Source organism: Alligator sinensis, unplaced genomic scaffold, assembly GCF_000455745.1.
Source record: "Alligator sinensis unplaced genomic scaffold, ASM45574v1 scaffold872_3, whole genome shotgun sequence".
NCBI classification, from domain to species: domain Eukaryota; kingdom Metazoa; phylum Chordata; order Crocodylia; family Alligatoridae; genus Alligator; species Alligator sinensis.
The window spans coordinates 186,918-204,436 of record NW_005842137.1 but is presented as its reverse complement, the minus strand read 5'-3'; the positions used below and the strand labels follow the sequence as shown (position 1 = coordinate 204,436).

At 46.6% G+C, this 17,519-nt stretch overlaps 1 protein-coding gene across 1 annotated transcript in view; it reads right to left on the bottom strand.

The window, feature by feature from the left end:
• The window catches only part of ANKS1A (ankyrin repeat and sterile alpha motif domain containing 1A), a 116,667-nt gene that overhangs the window by 68,129 nt on the left and 31,019 nt on the right, over positions 1–17,519 (bottom strand). The window contains 3 exon segments of the mRNA XM_025206067.1: positions 7,608–8,185; positions 11,091–11,223; positions 12,590–12,633. Of these exon segments, the coding sequence (XP_025061852.1) occupies positions 7,608–8,185; positions 11,091–11,223; positions 12,590–12,633 (755 nt within the window).

Genomic DNA, 17,519 nt, shown 5'->3' with positions numbered 1-17,519 from the left:
CACCAGCTCCAGAAGCAGTAGTTCACAAACACTGTAGTGCATTATTGCAGTACCGCAGGCAGAGCTCAAATGCCTTATGCTAGGGAATAAGGTACAAAAACTAGTTCACCACACTGGGATTTCCTGATCAGTCACATTTACCCCTGTGCATCTCTGATAATGAGCAGCTCCAAGAACACGTGGTCCAGTTTGGCCCAGCACGACCCATCAAAGGGCACTTGGTACAGTGGAAGGTAGTTGGCCATTCACAGGGTATGTGGAGAGAGGGGAAGGGGTTTTAATCTCTGGTTGTAACGGTAATTTGTTTTACTGGTAATGATAAAGGTGCTTATGCCTATGCACGGCTATGCACTTAAACATTTTCACCTTTTGTTTTTAACATTGTGATGATAAAGGTTTAAAGAAACACTCTCAACAGGCAACAAGGCTTTTGACAAAGGAGCTTCCTCTCCAGCCCTGTATAGAGAGAGTCAAACCTTCCAGACTAAAGTTGTGATTCCATGAGAAGCTAATTCCACCGGGGAATTGTGCTGCCTAAACCAGGAATAGACATCCTGGCTGTTCCACTCAAAATGGGATGTACTTTAGAAATTAGGCATACCAAGAATTAAATTTACAGAACTCCAAATGTTAAGTGCTACTGACCTTTTAAAAATGGCCTGAAGCTTGACACAATTTAAAGCACAGAACATGGGCAGTTTTTCACTTGTTCAGACAGGTCGATCCATTGTCCCGTGTTGCGAATGATTAATTTTTGCACCCTGGGACTGCAGCGGAAGCTGTGTTTTATTTTAGGCACATGCCTGAGAATAGGCAGGTTAGTCGCTGTGGAAGAATCCAGGCTGCCTCCACGCTGAGTATATGTCAGCACAGCTGGATATTGGCTGTTCCCCGAACATCAAGAATTCAGAGTCTGTCTATCCCAGGCTGCACTGGTTACAAGTACAAGGGGCGGATACTAAAGGGAAGACAGGAGATGCAAATTCATTTCAATAGGAGGAAGCATGGAGGAGCCCTGTTATGGAAGGCACAGGCCCTGAACCTTTCTAGCAATGTGGGGCTGCCTTCATTTTCTGGCGCTTTGCTTGGTCCACGTTGCAAGTGCCCCAACCAAAGAGGATACTTCTGGTGCTCGGCCACTATCCCACAAACTAATGGCTCTCGCCATCAGGATTGTCATTTTGATAGTCCACATGGGATTTTTCATTTCATCCCATTTCTCCTAGCTTACACTCTATGTGGCATTTGACTTTACACCTTACAAACAGGGGCCATTTGTAAGGTCATCCAAGCAAGAGCTGGAGAGATGGAAAGGGCCCGTTACCAAAAGCCACTCTCCCTTGTCAATGCAGGAGGAATTCTCTACAACATGTTTCGTGCCGTCTGCTCGGGTCCACCTTCCTTCACTTCCCCTGGGAGGCTATTCCCCAGACTAACAGATCTCACTGTCCGGAAGCTTTTCCCAATAGAGCTGGGGCAGTCAGGGCTGAATTCTTGCCATCAAGTCCCACTTAGTCTTGGCTCGTCTCAGCACGAGCCAGCGGAGAAGATGGGGTGGGGGAGACAGGAAGCTGCACCATAACCTGGGGGAAGTATCCGAGATAGTTGCAGACATATCGGACTCCAGAAGAGGACACAGGATTGGTAAGCTAGCCATCTGCATTCTAGCCTAATTCTATGGGACCCCAAGCAAGTCACTTCACCCATCTCAGTTTCCCCCATAGTGTAGATTGGGGAGAGAATAATGTTCAAACATCTTTGCAAAGTGCTGATACTGGTAACCTAGGAAGGGCTTCTTAGTGAAGTAGAAAGAAGCGTTAAAGTTTTCCTCGCTCTACTGGAACAATTAAGTTGCTTTTCTTGTGCCTAGCCTGCTTCCCCAGGCACCAGCACGATGCTCCTCTTGGGGAAAAACGTAAAGGATGAGCAGTCACATAATGCTGCCAGTAGTGCAGCATGCAGTGTGATGACTACTGCTTCGAACAAGCCATGGGAAGGAGAGGTTTGCATTACTGCAACGTCACACCTGACTCAAAAGAGGGGGTTTATCCTCAAGCTAAGAGGGCACCTTTTAAAATTCCTCCCACATCCTTTTCCAAGATACGAAGAAGAAAGCTGGGACATAAACACCACTGGAGGCTGAAAACAGGCGCAATCCTCAAGGGAGGCCCTGTATTTGGTTCAAGTACTATCCGCTTGAGAGACGGAGCCTGGGCACGGCTACGTACATCTTGGGTCCTAATAAAGCAAAGAAAACAAGGTTCAACCCAGATTTGCTGAAACAATATCAGCAAGCAGCATATTTAAGCACAGTTTGTCTAACAATTCACTACAGAGGTACTTTCAGGTACCTTAAACCAGAGTTGACTCAAATGGTTCAAGATGTTATTGATCTTGCCTCTGTGCCCCACAAATCATTCCCGTTTGCTTCCTAAGGAAGCTGCTATAGCCCATTACCATGAGGGCTGTTTGAAAGACGTCTTCCCAGAATGAAAAGCTCATTCTTTTCGCAAAGGAAATCACCACATCCTCAGGGCAGGAACCACTTAAATAGAGACAGTTGTCACCAATGTCCTTAGCAAAGAAACAATAACTAGGCAGCTTTTAACCCACAAATGTCACGACAGTGTTCTGGGAAGGAGAGTTCTTCCTTGCTGAGAAACGCAAAGGAAACGAGTTGCCCAAGGCCATACAGAAAAATCAGTGGCAGAGCTGGATGTAGACCAGAAATTGCTACACCAAGCCTCAGATCTCATCTGCTAGACCACACTTCCTCCCACAAAGACTCCCTGCTCCAATTTACACATTGGAAACTTCAGTAAGTTGGCTATAATGGAGACGGGAGGCAAAGTTTACATGTCAATTGTTTCCTGAAGGCTAGTCTAGTTCTGCCATGACAGCCACGTCAGTTGGGGCGTGCAGGTGACTCGTAGGAGACCCATCTATGCCTGTAGCACCTCCAAATATTGCTCAGGAAGAAGTTCAGAGTGTGAAAGGGAGACTTGTGATAAGTTAGTGCTGTTGGTGGTGTTTTGAGTGCTGCTGTCTTGATTCTCTCCAGTGTTGCTCGGATGCTGCCTGGGAGGTGGCTCTCGTAATAGCCAAATCCACCTTTTCTCCTTATGTGGGATGGCTGTCACCAGGTCTTTTTGGTAGCAGGTTTGGGTTAAAGTAGGTCTTTCCAGGTTAATCTCTCTTAGCTTGGCAGCAAAAGTAAGTAAGTAAGTAAGTATGTCCTGTTTAAGCTGATCTATTTACATACAGAGTTCTACACAAGCCTTTATTCCATCTGCTATTTAGCCCTCCTGTGCCTGCAGAGACCCAGTGATACCCAAAAGCTTGTCTGAACGTATCCTAACCATGCAGCTGGTCCAATAAAAGATATCCCCCACAAAAAAAAACTCTTGCCTTTCTCACCTCCTATTCAAAGAGTTTGAGATCTCTTTAGACAAAAGGCACTGGATGAACATGCAACCATTATCATTTCGTAGGATCTGCCTAAGCATAAAGGGGGACCTTAAAAGCAGATGTGCAGAGAGAGTTAAGGAGCTGTTCTGCAGCCTAAGAGGGGAGGGAAGAGAAATGGCAAGAGCGAACATGGCCCTGAAACTGGGTTGGCAGCCTCAGTCTCCCTGCCTCATGCAGAGTGCACCCAAGTCCCCCGTTCGGAAACACAAACAGTTTATTCTCCTATGCAAAATTCATAGCATGCTGCCACTACTGCGTGCTCATCTCATGGCTGCTAAATATTTATGAGCCAATTACAGAAAACAAATTTATCACATTAGCCCTCAGCCAAGTTTTGAAGGATTCAAATATGCACGCTGACTAGAGGCTCTACCTCATGCAGGTCGTCTGCCCACCCGTCCCCAGCTTCGTTCCCACTGAAGCAAAGGACCGAGCAGGATTCGGTGCTCTCTCCCTTGATGACGCATTGCTGTTTGCTTTGATAATTTCCATGCCTTGCTTGTAAGGCGTTTATATCCGGCAATGACAGCTGAGGAGGGGAGAACGTGTGTTTTCGTGCTCATATGAAACAGCCTGTGGGTCAGGAGACAGAAGGGAAGCAGATAGCGAACAGACTCCTTTGCAGCACTGAGCACAAAGCAATATTGTCGTGTGCGGTTTGGGCCTGGCCTCTGCAGTAGGGGAGCTGTTCTCTGCTGCAAACAAGGAACCAGAGAAATCTTAGCCCAGTCAATCATTTCCTCCCCCACCCCTCTCTTTTGCCTATGTTGATTGGCCTTTTGGAGGTAGAAGCGGCACTGGCTGCTGGGGGAAGCAGTTCACACACAGGGGCAAGGCTGGTGGAGCCCAACCCTTCAGCAAGCTGGAGGATAAAAATCTGCCTTTTCTTCAATTTATGGGACTTATTTGGCATCTTTAACTGATGGCCCAAGAGCATCACAAGCTTAGTTCTTCTCTGCCACCAGCAATCTTTTGTTATGCTGCCCCGTGAATACCTTGGGGTCACTCCCAAGGATCCTTAGCTTCACAGGCGGACAACTACTGTTGATAAAGACATCAGGAGATGCCTTCAGCCACTTGGTTTCAATTGTACTTGCAATGCACAGACCCTTGCGAGCAGGGATTCGCCCCCCTTCTACTACCAGCACAAATACCACTGGCATGACACAAAACACCACACAATCTGCCAGGCGTGGATGGGAGAGGATCCCTTGCCACTGCTTTCTCACCATAAAAGCCAATGGTAAAACAGATCCAAATCATGTTAATGGGGGCAGGCTCAGTGAGATTTTACATTACCCAGACTGTTCAGAGGCTGCGACAGCCTAGTTCACTAGCAACTGCATTAACCCACGCAGGGACTAAGCCAACCTCTGAGCAAAGAATCACAGACGTGGGTTTCTCTTACATCACACAACTGCTGTTGTCATTGGTGTGGCCAGCTCCTTGGCCATCCTTTAAATCACTGCAACAATTAAAGCCACAGCAGTTGTGCTCTGCTGTTTGAGGCTGCTGAAAGTGAAAGGTCAGCCCCTTCTCACCAGCTGGAAGCCCTAAATACATCCATTAAGTTCAGACTTTGTACTTAACACCCCTGTTGGCAATTTTGATCTTAAGTGTAAGGCAGGCCAGTGAGCACCTTGCCCAGAACGGTTTTATTCCCACGCTTCGTCTCATCACATAATTCTGCCCTGTGCCATCCCTGAATGCATACTGCAAGGTGTGTTAAAGAGTGCACTAGTTAGGGATGAAGCATGTAGGTTCCCTGCCACAGAAACCAAGATGGGACCCTTCTCAAACCCAAATCCCACCCCTGCTTTCCCTTCAATGAAGTACTGGTTGGAGGAGAATACCTTGCACTTGCATAGCACTGTTCACTGGGAAAAATTAAAGCGCTTTGAAAAGGAGGTCACCGTGGCCCCCACTTTACAGATTGGGGACTATGAAGCAAAGGGGAAGCAACTCCCCTGACGTCACCCAGCAGGTGAGAAGTTCAGCTAGACACATAACCCAGGTCACACTGCCAGGTAGAGCCTCTCCTTGGGTGGGCAAGCTAGGACTGGAACTAGAAAAGAAACAAAGGGTTTATCAGGCCATCCAGTCAGCACTGATCCACTGCACACAGTGGGCCAAGCATGCTTTCACCCGTCCCTGTAAGTGCCCACAGTGGCAGCAGTTCTGGCAGGGGCACAGGAAGAAAAATGAGCAAGGACAAAGAGAAGCCAGGTTGCCCGCCTGGGAATTAAACTGAACAGAAATGACGAAAGGATAAAATACCAGCACACTATAGATTAGAAGTCAAGAATAACAGGGAACAGATGATCTGTGAGGTCCTGCAGGTGTTGCAATAGGATTAAGAGCAATGAATCCTTGTTCCTCAGCATTAATACCTGCCCCCACCCCTTCAAAAAAATAAAGATAGTTCTCCAATACTTTGCTCCTAAAGTAAACTTCAGATGAGAGCAACATGGCTTCCGATGACAGTACAAATCTTTCAGCCTCGCTTTCCTTTGCCCTCGTCCTCACAGGTCTCCTCCTCACCCAAACCAACAAGGAGGGAACATGCAGTGATACTGTAGTTTTTGCTATGAGTATCTCATCTCAGTCCCACCCAGTGTTAACGTGACCAGTGATGCACAGATCACACATTCGCCTGACTGCACAAAGCAGAGCAGCTCTAAATAGAAATTACATCCCTGCTACAGGTGCAGCCACTGCAGCATTGTAAACCCAGAAGGGGACTTTGCCATTAAAGTCCAGGGCTGCGAGCAGCCAATCAGGCAGGGGATGGAATTTAAAGTGAGATGTGAACACAGCACAAGAAAAGCGATCTCCAACCTAACCATCTTTCCCTGAAATCACTGACGCCCCGATTCACTAACGGCAGAGCCTAACCAAGGGAAGGAAAAAACTCATACATGGAGGATGGGAACAGATCTTGAGAGTGGACCAGGTGGAGGGTAAAAGTAAAAATAAAATGATTTACATTTCTGTTCCAATATTTTCTGAGTATACTGCTGTTCCTTGGAGTAAACATGCCCCAGCTGCAAACCACATGCCTGATAAAGTGCATTTACATGCTACAAAGCCAGCTAAGCCCCCATCAATACAGGCGGCCAAAAGTAGAGTCATGCACGAGGTAGGGTCGCTAACCCTTCACCCACTAATGTCCAGCAGGATAAGGGATTCCCTTTTGCCATCAGTTCATAGGCCTGGCACACATGCAACCTTCAGGGATCAGATTCCCTGCAAGGGTTTGGATTTCCTTTCAGTGCACAAAGAGCGGGTCATCTGGGCTTATCTTACGTAGCTCTGCGGCTGTGCTAGTGTACAGTCGCCTCCAAAGAATGTGTCAGTAATGTTGTAGTGCTGGATTTCAGAGGGACACTTAATCTCAGCCGAGTGGCTCACTACAGCCAACTTTCTGAGCGTGAAATATTTAACTGACTGTCCTCTCCTTGGACACTACAGTTAAGTAACTTTTAACAAGCTTCTGACCCAGCCGCTTGCAGGAGAAGCTGGATCGATTCAAGGCACAAAGCAGCCTTCCAAATAGTCTCGTCTCTACTCCACGAACCCACGATGCCTTTCTTGCCCACCTGCCCTTCTGTGAATGCAGAAGACAACTGTGACCTAGAAACAAAACCCTCCCTCTACTTCATGCTGGGACAGTCCGGAGGGACAGGGCTGGGGAGGGGAAGCCAACATGACAGCACTGATCCTGGAGGATTTTGAGCCTCCTTCTTTTTACAAACAAAGCCCTTCTCAAAAAACAGGGAAACAGCTAAGCCAAGGAGAATTCAAGCCTTGGATGCGAGCGGTTCCAAATGTTTAAGAGAACACCTCATTCCTTGCAGCTTCTGCCTCGACCCTGCTCCAATTACGCCTCTCTCCTGGCATTTAACTACTTCGAGATCGACTGTAATCCACCATTTCTCCAGCAGAGATGCACACAGTGGGGTAAACTCATGAAGACCGTGAGAATACTTAGTGTCCCCCAATTTACTAGCTCCCTTCCTCAATACACACGCCCCTTCCCTACCCCCCGCCACCCCCACCTCCCGAACAGACTTCATCAGAGGCAGCTCACATAGCACAGATTTGTTCCTGATGTGCATCCGAGTGAGGGTCAGCCTTACCTCATCCCACTCCGAAGCAAAGGACGGAGACTTCTCCAGCCTTTTCTTCCCCGTGCTACAGTTGGAGAGCGATTCACTTCGGCTCCCCATGGCATCGTCCTCTGTTGGAGAGCAGGTCAGAAGGTCAGAGTCTGATTTGGACAAGCTCCGGCTGAGTTTGAGCTCTGCTTTGGGCTTGCCTCCCGGGAGGGCTCGGCCCACAGCACCACCTCTGTCCCCCTCTTCCTCGGTGCCCCCAGGGGGCGGCAGCATGTGGGATGTGACTACAGTTTCAGGATCCGCCTGGTGGCTGTGTGTGTGCTGGACAGTTGCGTAGACCACTTTCTGGTTTTGGTCAGGAGAGCTGGTCCGTACGGGTCCAGAGGCAGGTAAATCCGCATCCTCCAGCTGCATAGCAGGTGAATGACCTGGGCCTTCCGTGCCTCCTTTACCCACAGAAGAAACTAGCCTGAAAGGGTCCTCGTTTATCTCACATACCGGGGAAGAACCATGGAGTAGCCCTGAAAACTGCTCCGGGACCTGGATGTCTTGGCTTTCTGTAGAGTCTTGGCTCCGGCTGCCGCTGCTCCTCCTGTGGTCTTCAGGGGATGGAGACAGAAAAATAAAGATTAAAAACAAGGAAGGAAAAGCAAAACTCCGGCTCTCCCCGCAAAGGGGGAGGGCGGAAGGGGGGGAAAGGGATGGGGAGATAAAGAGAGAACAGTTCAGTATTGTTCCAAGCGCTCAACTTGTACCCAAAGTCACAGCATTTATGAAATTCCAAACACTGGCCTGATTTATGCAATCTGGCAGCTCTCCTTGTTGTTTTATTCCTGTTAGCACGATCAGGCCTTGCTATATAAGGCTAAGAGAAGTGCTAACTATATCCTTCAGAAAGAGCGAGGCAGGAGAGGCAGAGGGAGACGCAAACACTCCTGGAACATTTGATACATTTCCATAAAGGCCAAAGTGTTATTTAGAGCAGAGCTCCCTACTCTTGGCACAAGCCGCGGGGTGGGAAAACTTCTGGACTGCAATCAACCTGCGAGTTCCAAAATCCCTTCCCAAAAAAAGGCAGCTTTGCTCCTCAGTGGCTTCGGGGCTGTGCCTCTCTTCCTTCCTCAGCAGGGGGGGGAAAAAAAAACAACAATCCAAAGGTTTTAACTGATAAAATCTTGCTGAACTGAAAAAACCTCCCTCCCATTAACCAACCACTAAATGCAAAATGGTCTGATCTATTAATGCAGCGAGCTGCTTGCAGAACTGACTGCCCCAGAAATATGACACTATTACTCTGTTACTACTGTACTAACATCCTTAATATCAGATACCAGGGCCCTGGATAAATCATGAATAATTGACTGATCCCAACTGCCAACCGGCACATGCAAGCAGAGCTGTATTCATATTACACGTAAATTCCTTCTAATTGTCAAAAGGAAGGACCTGAAGAAGCTTGAATAGAAACAACTTTCTGAATGACTGCCAGAGATGAATACTCCTGTCAATAACTGCTGGCATATGCACAACTTGTAAGAGTCTGAAATCGAGTGCTGGGGAAACGCGCTCTTCCCAAAACTGAAGACTTCAACTCCATAAACTACCAGGGAACAGCAGTGGGAAGTGCCATAATGACTTCTTTCGACTCTGAGATATTGGCAACATTTAAAGGAGAAAGGGTAGCACTGTCTTCAGGGTCCACTTGGTTGAAGCTGCAGCTCTCAGATATCAAAGCTAGTCTCCAATCAATAAATAGGTCAAATGCCCTGGGGAGTCCTCAGACTTAAGAAACCAGTCTCCATCAGCAACCAAAGCAAGTCGATTCAATTTCGCAGAGGCCTCCTTTCCCGCAACAGGTTTCATCTGGTCATTTCCAGCACTGTATACTTGTGCAATGTCTTAAAGCTGGGAGATGCATTCGGTTAGGAAATTACCTGGTGGAAGCCACTTTTCGATATTCGGGTCACAAGTAATGTTAGCTGGATGGGCTTAATGTAGCCCTTCGCAGACATTTGTTTGCATCATAAAAATGGAAAAAACCAGTTTACACAATTGGCAGTCTGCTTGAGAACAGAAGAGCAGCAGAGGTCAGAACTGCGGTCAACTGGTAGGGCAGTCCACACAGGGAGCTTACTCACTTCTGGCCTATAGCTTACAAACATTTGAGATGCGAGATCCCCACAGGTAGAATTAAAGCAGACTAAAAATCCCACAATTTCCCCAAGTTGGCAAATATGAACCCTTACTCAAAATCATAAGAAGAAATATGCAGTGGTATGAAACAAGAAGGGCCGGCACCCTTACCAACACCACCAGGCAGGGTGCTGTGGATGGACAAAGAGAAGGACGGCTGTAGGACAAGCTGGACCACCAACATGAAAAACTGGACAGGATTAAAACTGACTGATTGTACAAGGACTGCAAAAGACTGGAAAGAATGGAGGGAAGTACTGCTACATCAAAGGTGCCCCAACGATCAATGCAACCTCGGGACTGACTTAACTTGAAAAATCCCAAGGAAGCGAAGTAATCATTGGTTACCCATTAGGCGTAACATATTCAGTATAAAGCCTTTAAATGACATTGCTACTAAGCAGGTGAAAGGAGAGAATGCCCTATACTATTTTCATACCCTAAGGAAGTCTCATCACAGCCAAGCTAGGGTTTTCCAGGGCCCGACCATTTGTTCAATATACTCCTCTACCATTCGGCAGCCCTACAAGTAAATAGGTCTGTAATGCAAGCCCAGAACACCCTCCACACAGATGCAAGCAAAGCTCAACTGTTTCAATCATGACAAACGATTATAGAAACCAGTGCAAATATGGGGGAAGTGACTGCATTGATTGGACAGCCATATTTATCTGAAGGGAAATCTGAATGCCTTGGAAAACAGTAGCGGCTGCCTTAGTTTTGCTCCTTTTATTCCTAAGTAATCGTTTCCTCCACGCCCCAGTTTGACATTTAACAGCATTTCTCTCTGAAGGCAGACAGGCAGCTAGGAATAGTTTGTGCCACATGCTGGGACACTTGGGCCCAGACAGAACTGCCCCAAACCCACAACGACTAACAAAGGGTCCCCTGTTCAGATGGAAAGCACAGCGGCCCATTCATCCCCTTGATCCAATAAAGAAAGCCTCAGAGACTAGGACAGAAATACCCCAGGGAATTTGCCAGGGAGGAAGGAGCAGGCAAAGTTGGGGGGGAGACAGTTGCATGGAAAAATGCATATGCGGAAAGATGAAAGCTTTGAAGGAGAAGTACCTGAAAGCTTGCAAAGAACAATTTTTCCAACTATTTAGTTGGTCTAATGAAAGATATATCACATTTACCCAAAGAACCTTGCCTGCTTAAAGGAGAAGTAACATTTCAAAGCGCATAACACACTTCTGTGCTAAAAACCTCAGATAAAGCCACACACACGCACAGAAGGGTAAGAACAAGCCCACCTCTTTGCTATCACGTACACCAGGCTAAAACGCAAAACAAGACCAAGGATCTTACCTTTGGAGGTCTCAATCAAGTGAGCCTCGGGGTTGGGATATGACTCGGAATGGCTAGAAGAAAGATCAGCAGAGCCTCGGCGATTCAGTGACCACTGACCGTCTTGGGCAGACAGGCCTTTTCGGGGCCTGACCTGTAAATACATCTCTGAGGTTTTAGGCCTCCTGGTCCACAACAGTAATAGTGTGCCGAGTGTGACTGGCATTCTGCTGGACATGCACAACAGCAGCAAATTAGAGGAGCTATGCACAACATGGGCAGAGTCTCCGAGGTCTGAGGGAACGTTAGGGGCCCACCGGGTGCCTAACTTCCTTCTGGGCCTTCAAAATTGCTCCCCTTAATTTACACCAGTGATTCTCAACCTGGGTGCCTTGAAATCCTTTTGGGGGGAAGCACAAGGCTCACACTATAAGGTATGCAAACACAATTCACAAGATACACCCAGAGATTTCAAACAGGAATCCACAGTGTTAAAAATATTCTGATCCATTGTGGGCTGAGTTCTTTTCAACAAAAAAGGCTGTATTATTTTTCCATGCTCACAAAATGAGTTAAAACTAAAAGCTGGCATTTTGAGGGGTGCCTCCCATTTAAGGTTGAGAACCGCTGGTCTATACTTCAGATTTAATTCAGACATTAATCCCATGAAATAAAATTTCCTTCACAGGGATTTCCAACAGCAACTAATGTCTAAACCAAGACACAATCCATTGCCTTAAAAAAAATAAATAAATAAAAAAAAGCATTTCAGTAAGAAGTTCAAAAGTCCCTTTGTGTAGAGGCCTTGTTTGCCTCCTTGGTTTTTCAGTGCCATGTATGTTAACAGCAATGAAATAAGTAACTGATATGATGCTGATTAGGTTACCTGGTTCTGGGTACAAAATTTAACTGGATTTAAGTGACCCTTTGGCCAGCAGTCAAATCTCTCCATATGAAATACTTCTCCTAGCTAACACTTCCCCTAGCTAAAACACTTCAAACATAAAATTACTGCTGTGGTCCCTACAGTCACTAGAGTCAGTCTAAGTGTCGTCCCCCTCTGAAAACTGGAAAGGCTCACTACATCTCACCTGCGCTAAAACAATGAAATTGTTATTGCAGCTGCTTTTTGTGTCCAGATTCTGCAGGCTAGAGCCGACAGACTGCAAGAGCTGCTTCTCATTCCACCCGGATCATATACAGTATGCCTTGATGAAAGAAAGCTGCCTGCCTGAAATCCTGATTGCATTCTAGCCCCCCAAATTCTCCAATGAAAAAACTAATGTCTACCTACAGTTAAGGCAATAGTCCTAGTTACTATGAAATACCAGCACTGTTCTGCACTTAAGCTTAAGCCAGCATGTACAGTACAGACACAGGCTCATGTCTCTCCCCCAAGGCTGAAGTATTAATTTTGCACCATCCAACAAGGAGAGAGCTTTAATAAAAGACAAGCATGGGATATTTACTTAGCTTGCATCACATTTAAACATATCAAAAGACATCCAAGACACTCCTACCTGAGGCTGGCTATTGCTGGCAGCACCTGAAGATGAAGACTCCCCTGGGAATTGAAGAAAGGCAAAACCTGAGAATGAAACTCAGTGCACTGGGTTATCCTGAGCTTCCTAGAACTAGGCACAGGGAGGAATCTGGCCAATACAATTTACTTACAAGAGCCATCGTGGAGTTTGTATGGTCTGATCTGCAACACATTTTAGACCTTGTACAAATCCTTTATCTTATGGGACAGGAAGCTATTTTATATCAAGCCAAGCCACATCTAAAATTTCTGTCCAAAACACAAACAGTACTAGAGAGTTAGCTTTGTTAAAAAAAAAAAAAAAAAATGAACTGCTTTAGTCTGTTCACGAAAGGAAACCCAAACCAAAGAGATAAGCCATGGGCAGTCGTGACTAGGCACGAGACGGAGAGGAGGCCGCAGTTACGAAAAAGGGAAAACACTATTAAAACAGCAGCTAGAATATCATGCCTTAAAGTTTCCCTGCAGGACCTTCACTGACCTGGCTCTTGCCTCCACCCCCACCCCTCTCCTGATATTAAAACCTTCCTCCCCTCTACTCAAAGGTTATTTGCTGCTCCAGAACTCACCAAGGGATATTCAAAACTCAGGAATCAACGATGCTACAATGCTTAAGAACAATGCAAAGCCAGTCCTAGGCTAGGCTGGACAAGTTGTAACACTAGTAGCCTGGCCACACTCCCATCTCCCGCACTACTGCAGTGCTTAAACAACTGAGCCCTTAACTTCCAAGTTAAGCGTGAGAAACAAAAAGCCAATTGTTAACAGCAGAAGGGACAGTGCTGGAAGGGAAGCAATTCCTCTCTTATGCTTCCTTCCCCCCACCAACAGGAACAGGAGCTGATGAGACCACCCCTCTTTGGGCATCATTGCTGCCTCTTGAATTCCTGAGCTAACATTTGCATAAGAGTAATGCAGTAGTTTGAGCCCTTTTCCTTTCACAGCAGCCCCCAGCCCATCACATGACCAGAGTCACCTCCCACTGTGCTAAGTTTAACACTATTTCAATTTAAAAAGGAAAGGAACAAACAGACTTCTAGGATCAAACAATTACATCTTGGATTTCCCTACCTCCAACTAGGGAGTCTCTTGGTTCGGTAGGAACAGTGACACTTCCCCTAGGCCGTGACTCCTGCCTTCGGCCTATCTTTCAAAAGGACAAACGTTGATAAACCAATTGGAAAGTCAAATGGACTGGAGGGCTCAAGAGACTTTAATGAGGGATATAGGTGTAGCCGTGTTGGTCTAAGGTCATTCATTCCATCCAGGAAGAGCACACACCAACTGCAGATGCTTCCTCAGCCTGATGAAGGGTATTTATACCCAAAAGCTTGCAAAGGAGAATTTTTCCAATTATTGAGTTGGTCTAATAAAAAAATATCAGATTTACCCAAAGAACCTTTAATGAAGAGGAGAACTGAAATGTCTTCAAGTGCAAGGCAGGTTAACTGTCAGGAGTCAGTACCTTAAGTAAGGGGCTCCAGAGCTGACTGAATAGATGGCCACCTCAGGAGGGATACTGGGAATAACCAGAGAGATTACAAATATTGGGAAATAAGGTCTAACAACAAAGCAAGCAGAATCTTGGAGGTCAAGAAGGGTAGAGATAGGTACAAAATGAAAATTAGCATAAGCTTTTGTGAAGTCAAGCTCACTTTATCAGAAGCGCTCTATAGGTAATTGTATTTAGTTAGTCTATAAGGTAAATATCTACCCCTGCCTTCTATCAGACTTCAGGCTAACTGCCTCTAAAATGAGAATTGTTAGAGGGCAAGCTCAGATGGAGCTTGTAAAGAATATTAAAGCAAATAGTGCAGAAGGTCCCTCAGCATACAAGGTTAACAACGTTTTTCATAGATTTCATAGACATTAGGGCTGGAAGGGACCTTGGAAGATCATTGAGTCCAGCCCCCTGCCCAAAGGGCAGGAAGTCAGCTGGGGCCATAGGATCCCAGCAAGATAAGCATCCAGTTTCATCTTGAAGGTGTTCAATGAAGGCGCTTGAACCACCTCCGGTGGCAGGCTGTTCCAGACCTTGGGGGCTCGGACAGTAAAGAAGTTCTTCCTTATGTCCAGCCTGAAACGATCTTGAAGTAGTTTGTGACCATTTGACCTCGTCATCCCTTGGGGCGCTCTGGTGAACAAACGTTCCCCCAGACGCTGGTGGTCACCCCTGATAAACTTGTAGGTGGCCATCAGATCACCCCTGAGCCTGCGCTTTTCCAGGCTAAAGAGCCCCAGGGCTCTCAGCCTGTCATCGTAGGGTCTGCTTCCCTGACCTCTGATCATGCGCGTGGCTCTTCTCTGGACTCTCTCAAGCTTCTCCACATCCTTTTTGAATTGTGGAGCCCAAAACTGGACACAGTACTCCAGCTGTGGCCTCACTAAGGCCGAGTACAGGGGGAGAATGACGTCCCGGGATTTGCTTGAGAAGCATCTATGGATGCAAGCCAGCGTTTTGGTCGCTTTACTAGCCGCCGCATCGCATTGCAGGCTCATGTTCATCTTGTGGTCAATGATGACCCCCAAGTCTCTTTCTTCCATAGTGCTAGCCAACATAGCACTGCCGAGCCTATAAGGATGCTGCGGGTTTTTTTTTCCCAAGGTGGAGAACCTTGCATTTATCGGCGTTGAACACCATCAGATTCTCGTCCGCCCACTTGCTGAGCCTGTCCAGGTCAGCCTGGATAACCTGCCTGTCTTCTGGTGTGGATGCTTTGCCCCAAAGTTTGGTGTCATCGGCGAACTTGGCCAGTCCGCTTCTGACTCCAGTGTCCACATCATTAATGAAGATGTTGAACAGTATGGGTCCAAGGACAGAGCCTTGGGGGACCCCACTGGTCACAGGACACCACGATGAGTGACTTCCATCAATTACTACCCTCTGGGTCCGACCACGGAGCCAATTTTCCAGCCAGTGGATCGTGGAGGACCCAAAGCGACAATTGGCCAGTTTCTCCAAGAGGAGATCATGGGACACCAGATCGAAGGCCTTTTTGAAGTCAGGATATATGACATCAATCTCTTCTCCCTTGTCCAGGTGATAGGTCACCTGGTCGTAGAAGGAAATGAGATTGGTCAAGCAAGACCTACCCGCAACAAACCCGTGCTGGCTATCCCTTAAGATGTTGACGTCGGCCAGTCCATTAAGGATGGCCTCTTTAATAAACTTTTCTAAGATCTTCCCAGGGATAGAAGTCAGGCTGATGGGCCTATAGTTAGCCGGATCCACTTTCCTCCCTTTCTTGAAGATAGGCACCACATTGGCCTTCTTCCAGTCTTCGGGCACTACACCAGAGTGCCAAGAGTTTTCAAAGATCCGTGCTAGAGGCTGAGCTATGATGCTCGCCAGCTCCTTGAGTACCCTGGGGTTTTAGGTCAATTCTATAGGAAAGAACCGAAGACTTGGTAGTAAATGGGAAACCCTATGAAATGCTGCGTGCGTTTACCTAAGGTTGACTGTGCCAAAGTAACCAGATAGCTTTCTTCAAAAAGATAAGCACTTTCTTAAACAAAGGAAATGCAAAAGATCTTTCATCTGCACTTCAGTTAAGCCTTAGATTTGATGTCATATGGAAACTAGAGATAAGTACAAGAATTTAAGGTGGTTAGGAACTGGCTAAAGGGAAGACAACAATGGTAATATTAAACAGGAGAGGTACGAGACTGGAGGGAGGGAACAAGAATCCGTTTTGGGACTTATGTTATTAAATATTTTCATCTGTGATCTTGGCACAAAGTGGGATGCGCTGGTGAAATGACCTGATGAAGAAGTTGGGAGATGGCAGTGCAAAGAAGAATCGGGGCGCTGAACAAAGAAAACTGGATGACAGACTAGACTAATAAATACAGAAGGAAAATCAGTAGTATGAAATGGTCCTACACTGGGGACTAAAAACAAAGCTTCAGCTACCAACTAGGAGCTCATCAGTTGGAAGTGACCGAGGAAATACAAACCTAGGATGCCTCTGGCAAGGCATCATATTTCCAGCAGAGAGGGGGAAGTATTAGCACCCTTGTAAGACAATGGTGAAACTCATGAAGAACACTGGACACAATTCTGGTTGCCCACGTTAAAAATAATTAACTTCAAATTGGAACAGGTGCAGGGAAGGGTTACTAGGGTGAGCAGGGGAATCAGGGGCCTATATGAGAGACGCCTAGAAAAGGTTGTTTAAGCTAACAAAAATGCAGGCTAAGAGGGAATGTGATTGCTGCATATAAAAGTGTCACGAGGCAAACACCAGATGAGCAGAAGAGCTAAAAAACGGTGCTGGTACACAAATAAGAAATAAACCAGCTAAGGACAAGTCTAGGCTGAAAACTGGAGAAACGGCGAGGTTCTGAATGGCTTTCCAATCAATGCAGAGGAGGCAAAACACTAATTTCACTTAAGAGAGTCATAGTAAGCATCTAAGTAGGTGGTGTGGTGCCTCTGATAACAGGGGACTGGATTTCGGTGACCGAGAGGATCACAAGTAACTTCCATCAACAATTCCTCCATTAAAGGGTCTGGGCCCACAGCCTCTGCAGTACTTGTGTCCCGTGCCAGAGCAAGAGTCCAATTAGGAGCTCAGGCATGCCTTTGACTGCATTGCGTTCCACGTGTTGTGTAATCAGTCATATACTATCAGTATATTAAACAGGCAAAGAGAAAGAGCAGGAGGAAGGGGCAGCGCTGTCAGTAGCAGCTTACACTGAAGTCTGGCAACAATGGTGCTATGCAATACAGACTTTCCAAGCCAACACTGCTAAACTTTCCAATTGCTTCAACCCCAAGACCCTTCTGAGTTGGGACTGCACAGCACCAACCTGAAAGGTACTGCACTTTTGTTTCGGGCAATGAACAAGCTTTGCCAATGGTTGTTGGGAAATTGATGACCTCTTGGGCCGCTGCTGTACGTGTA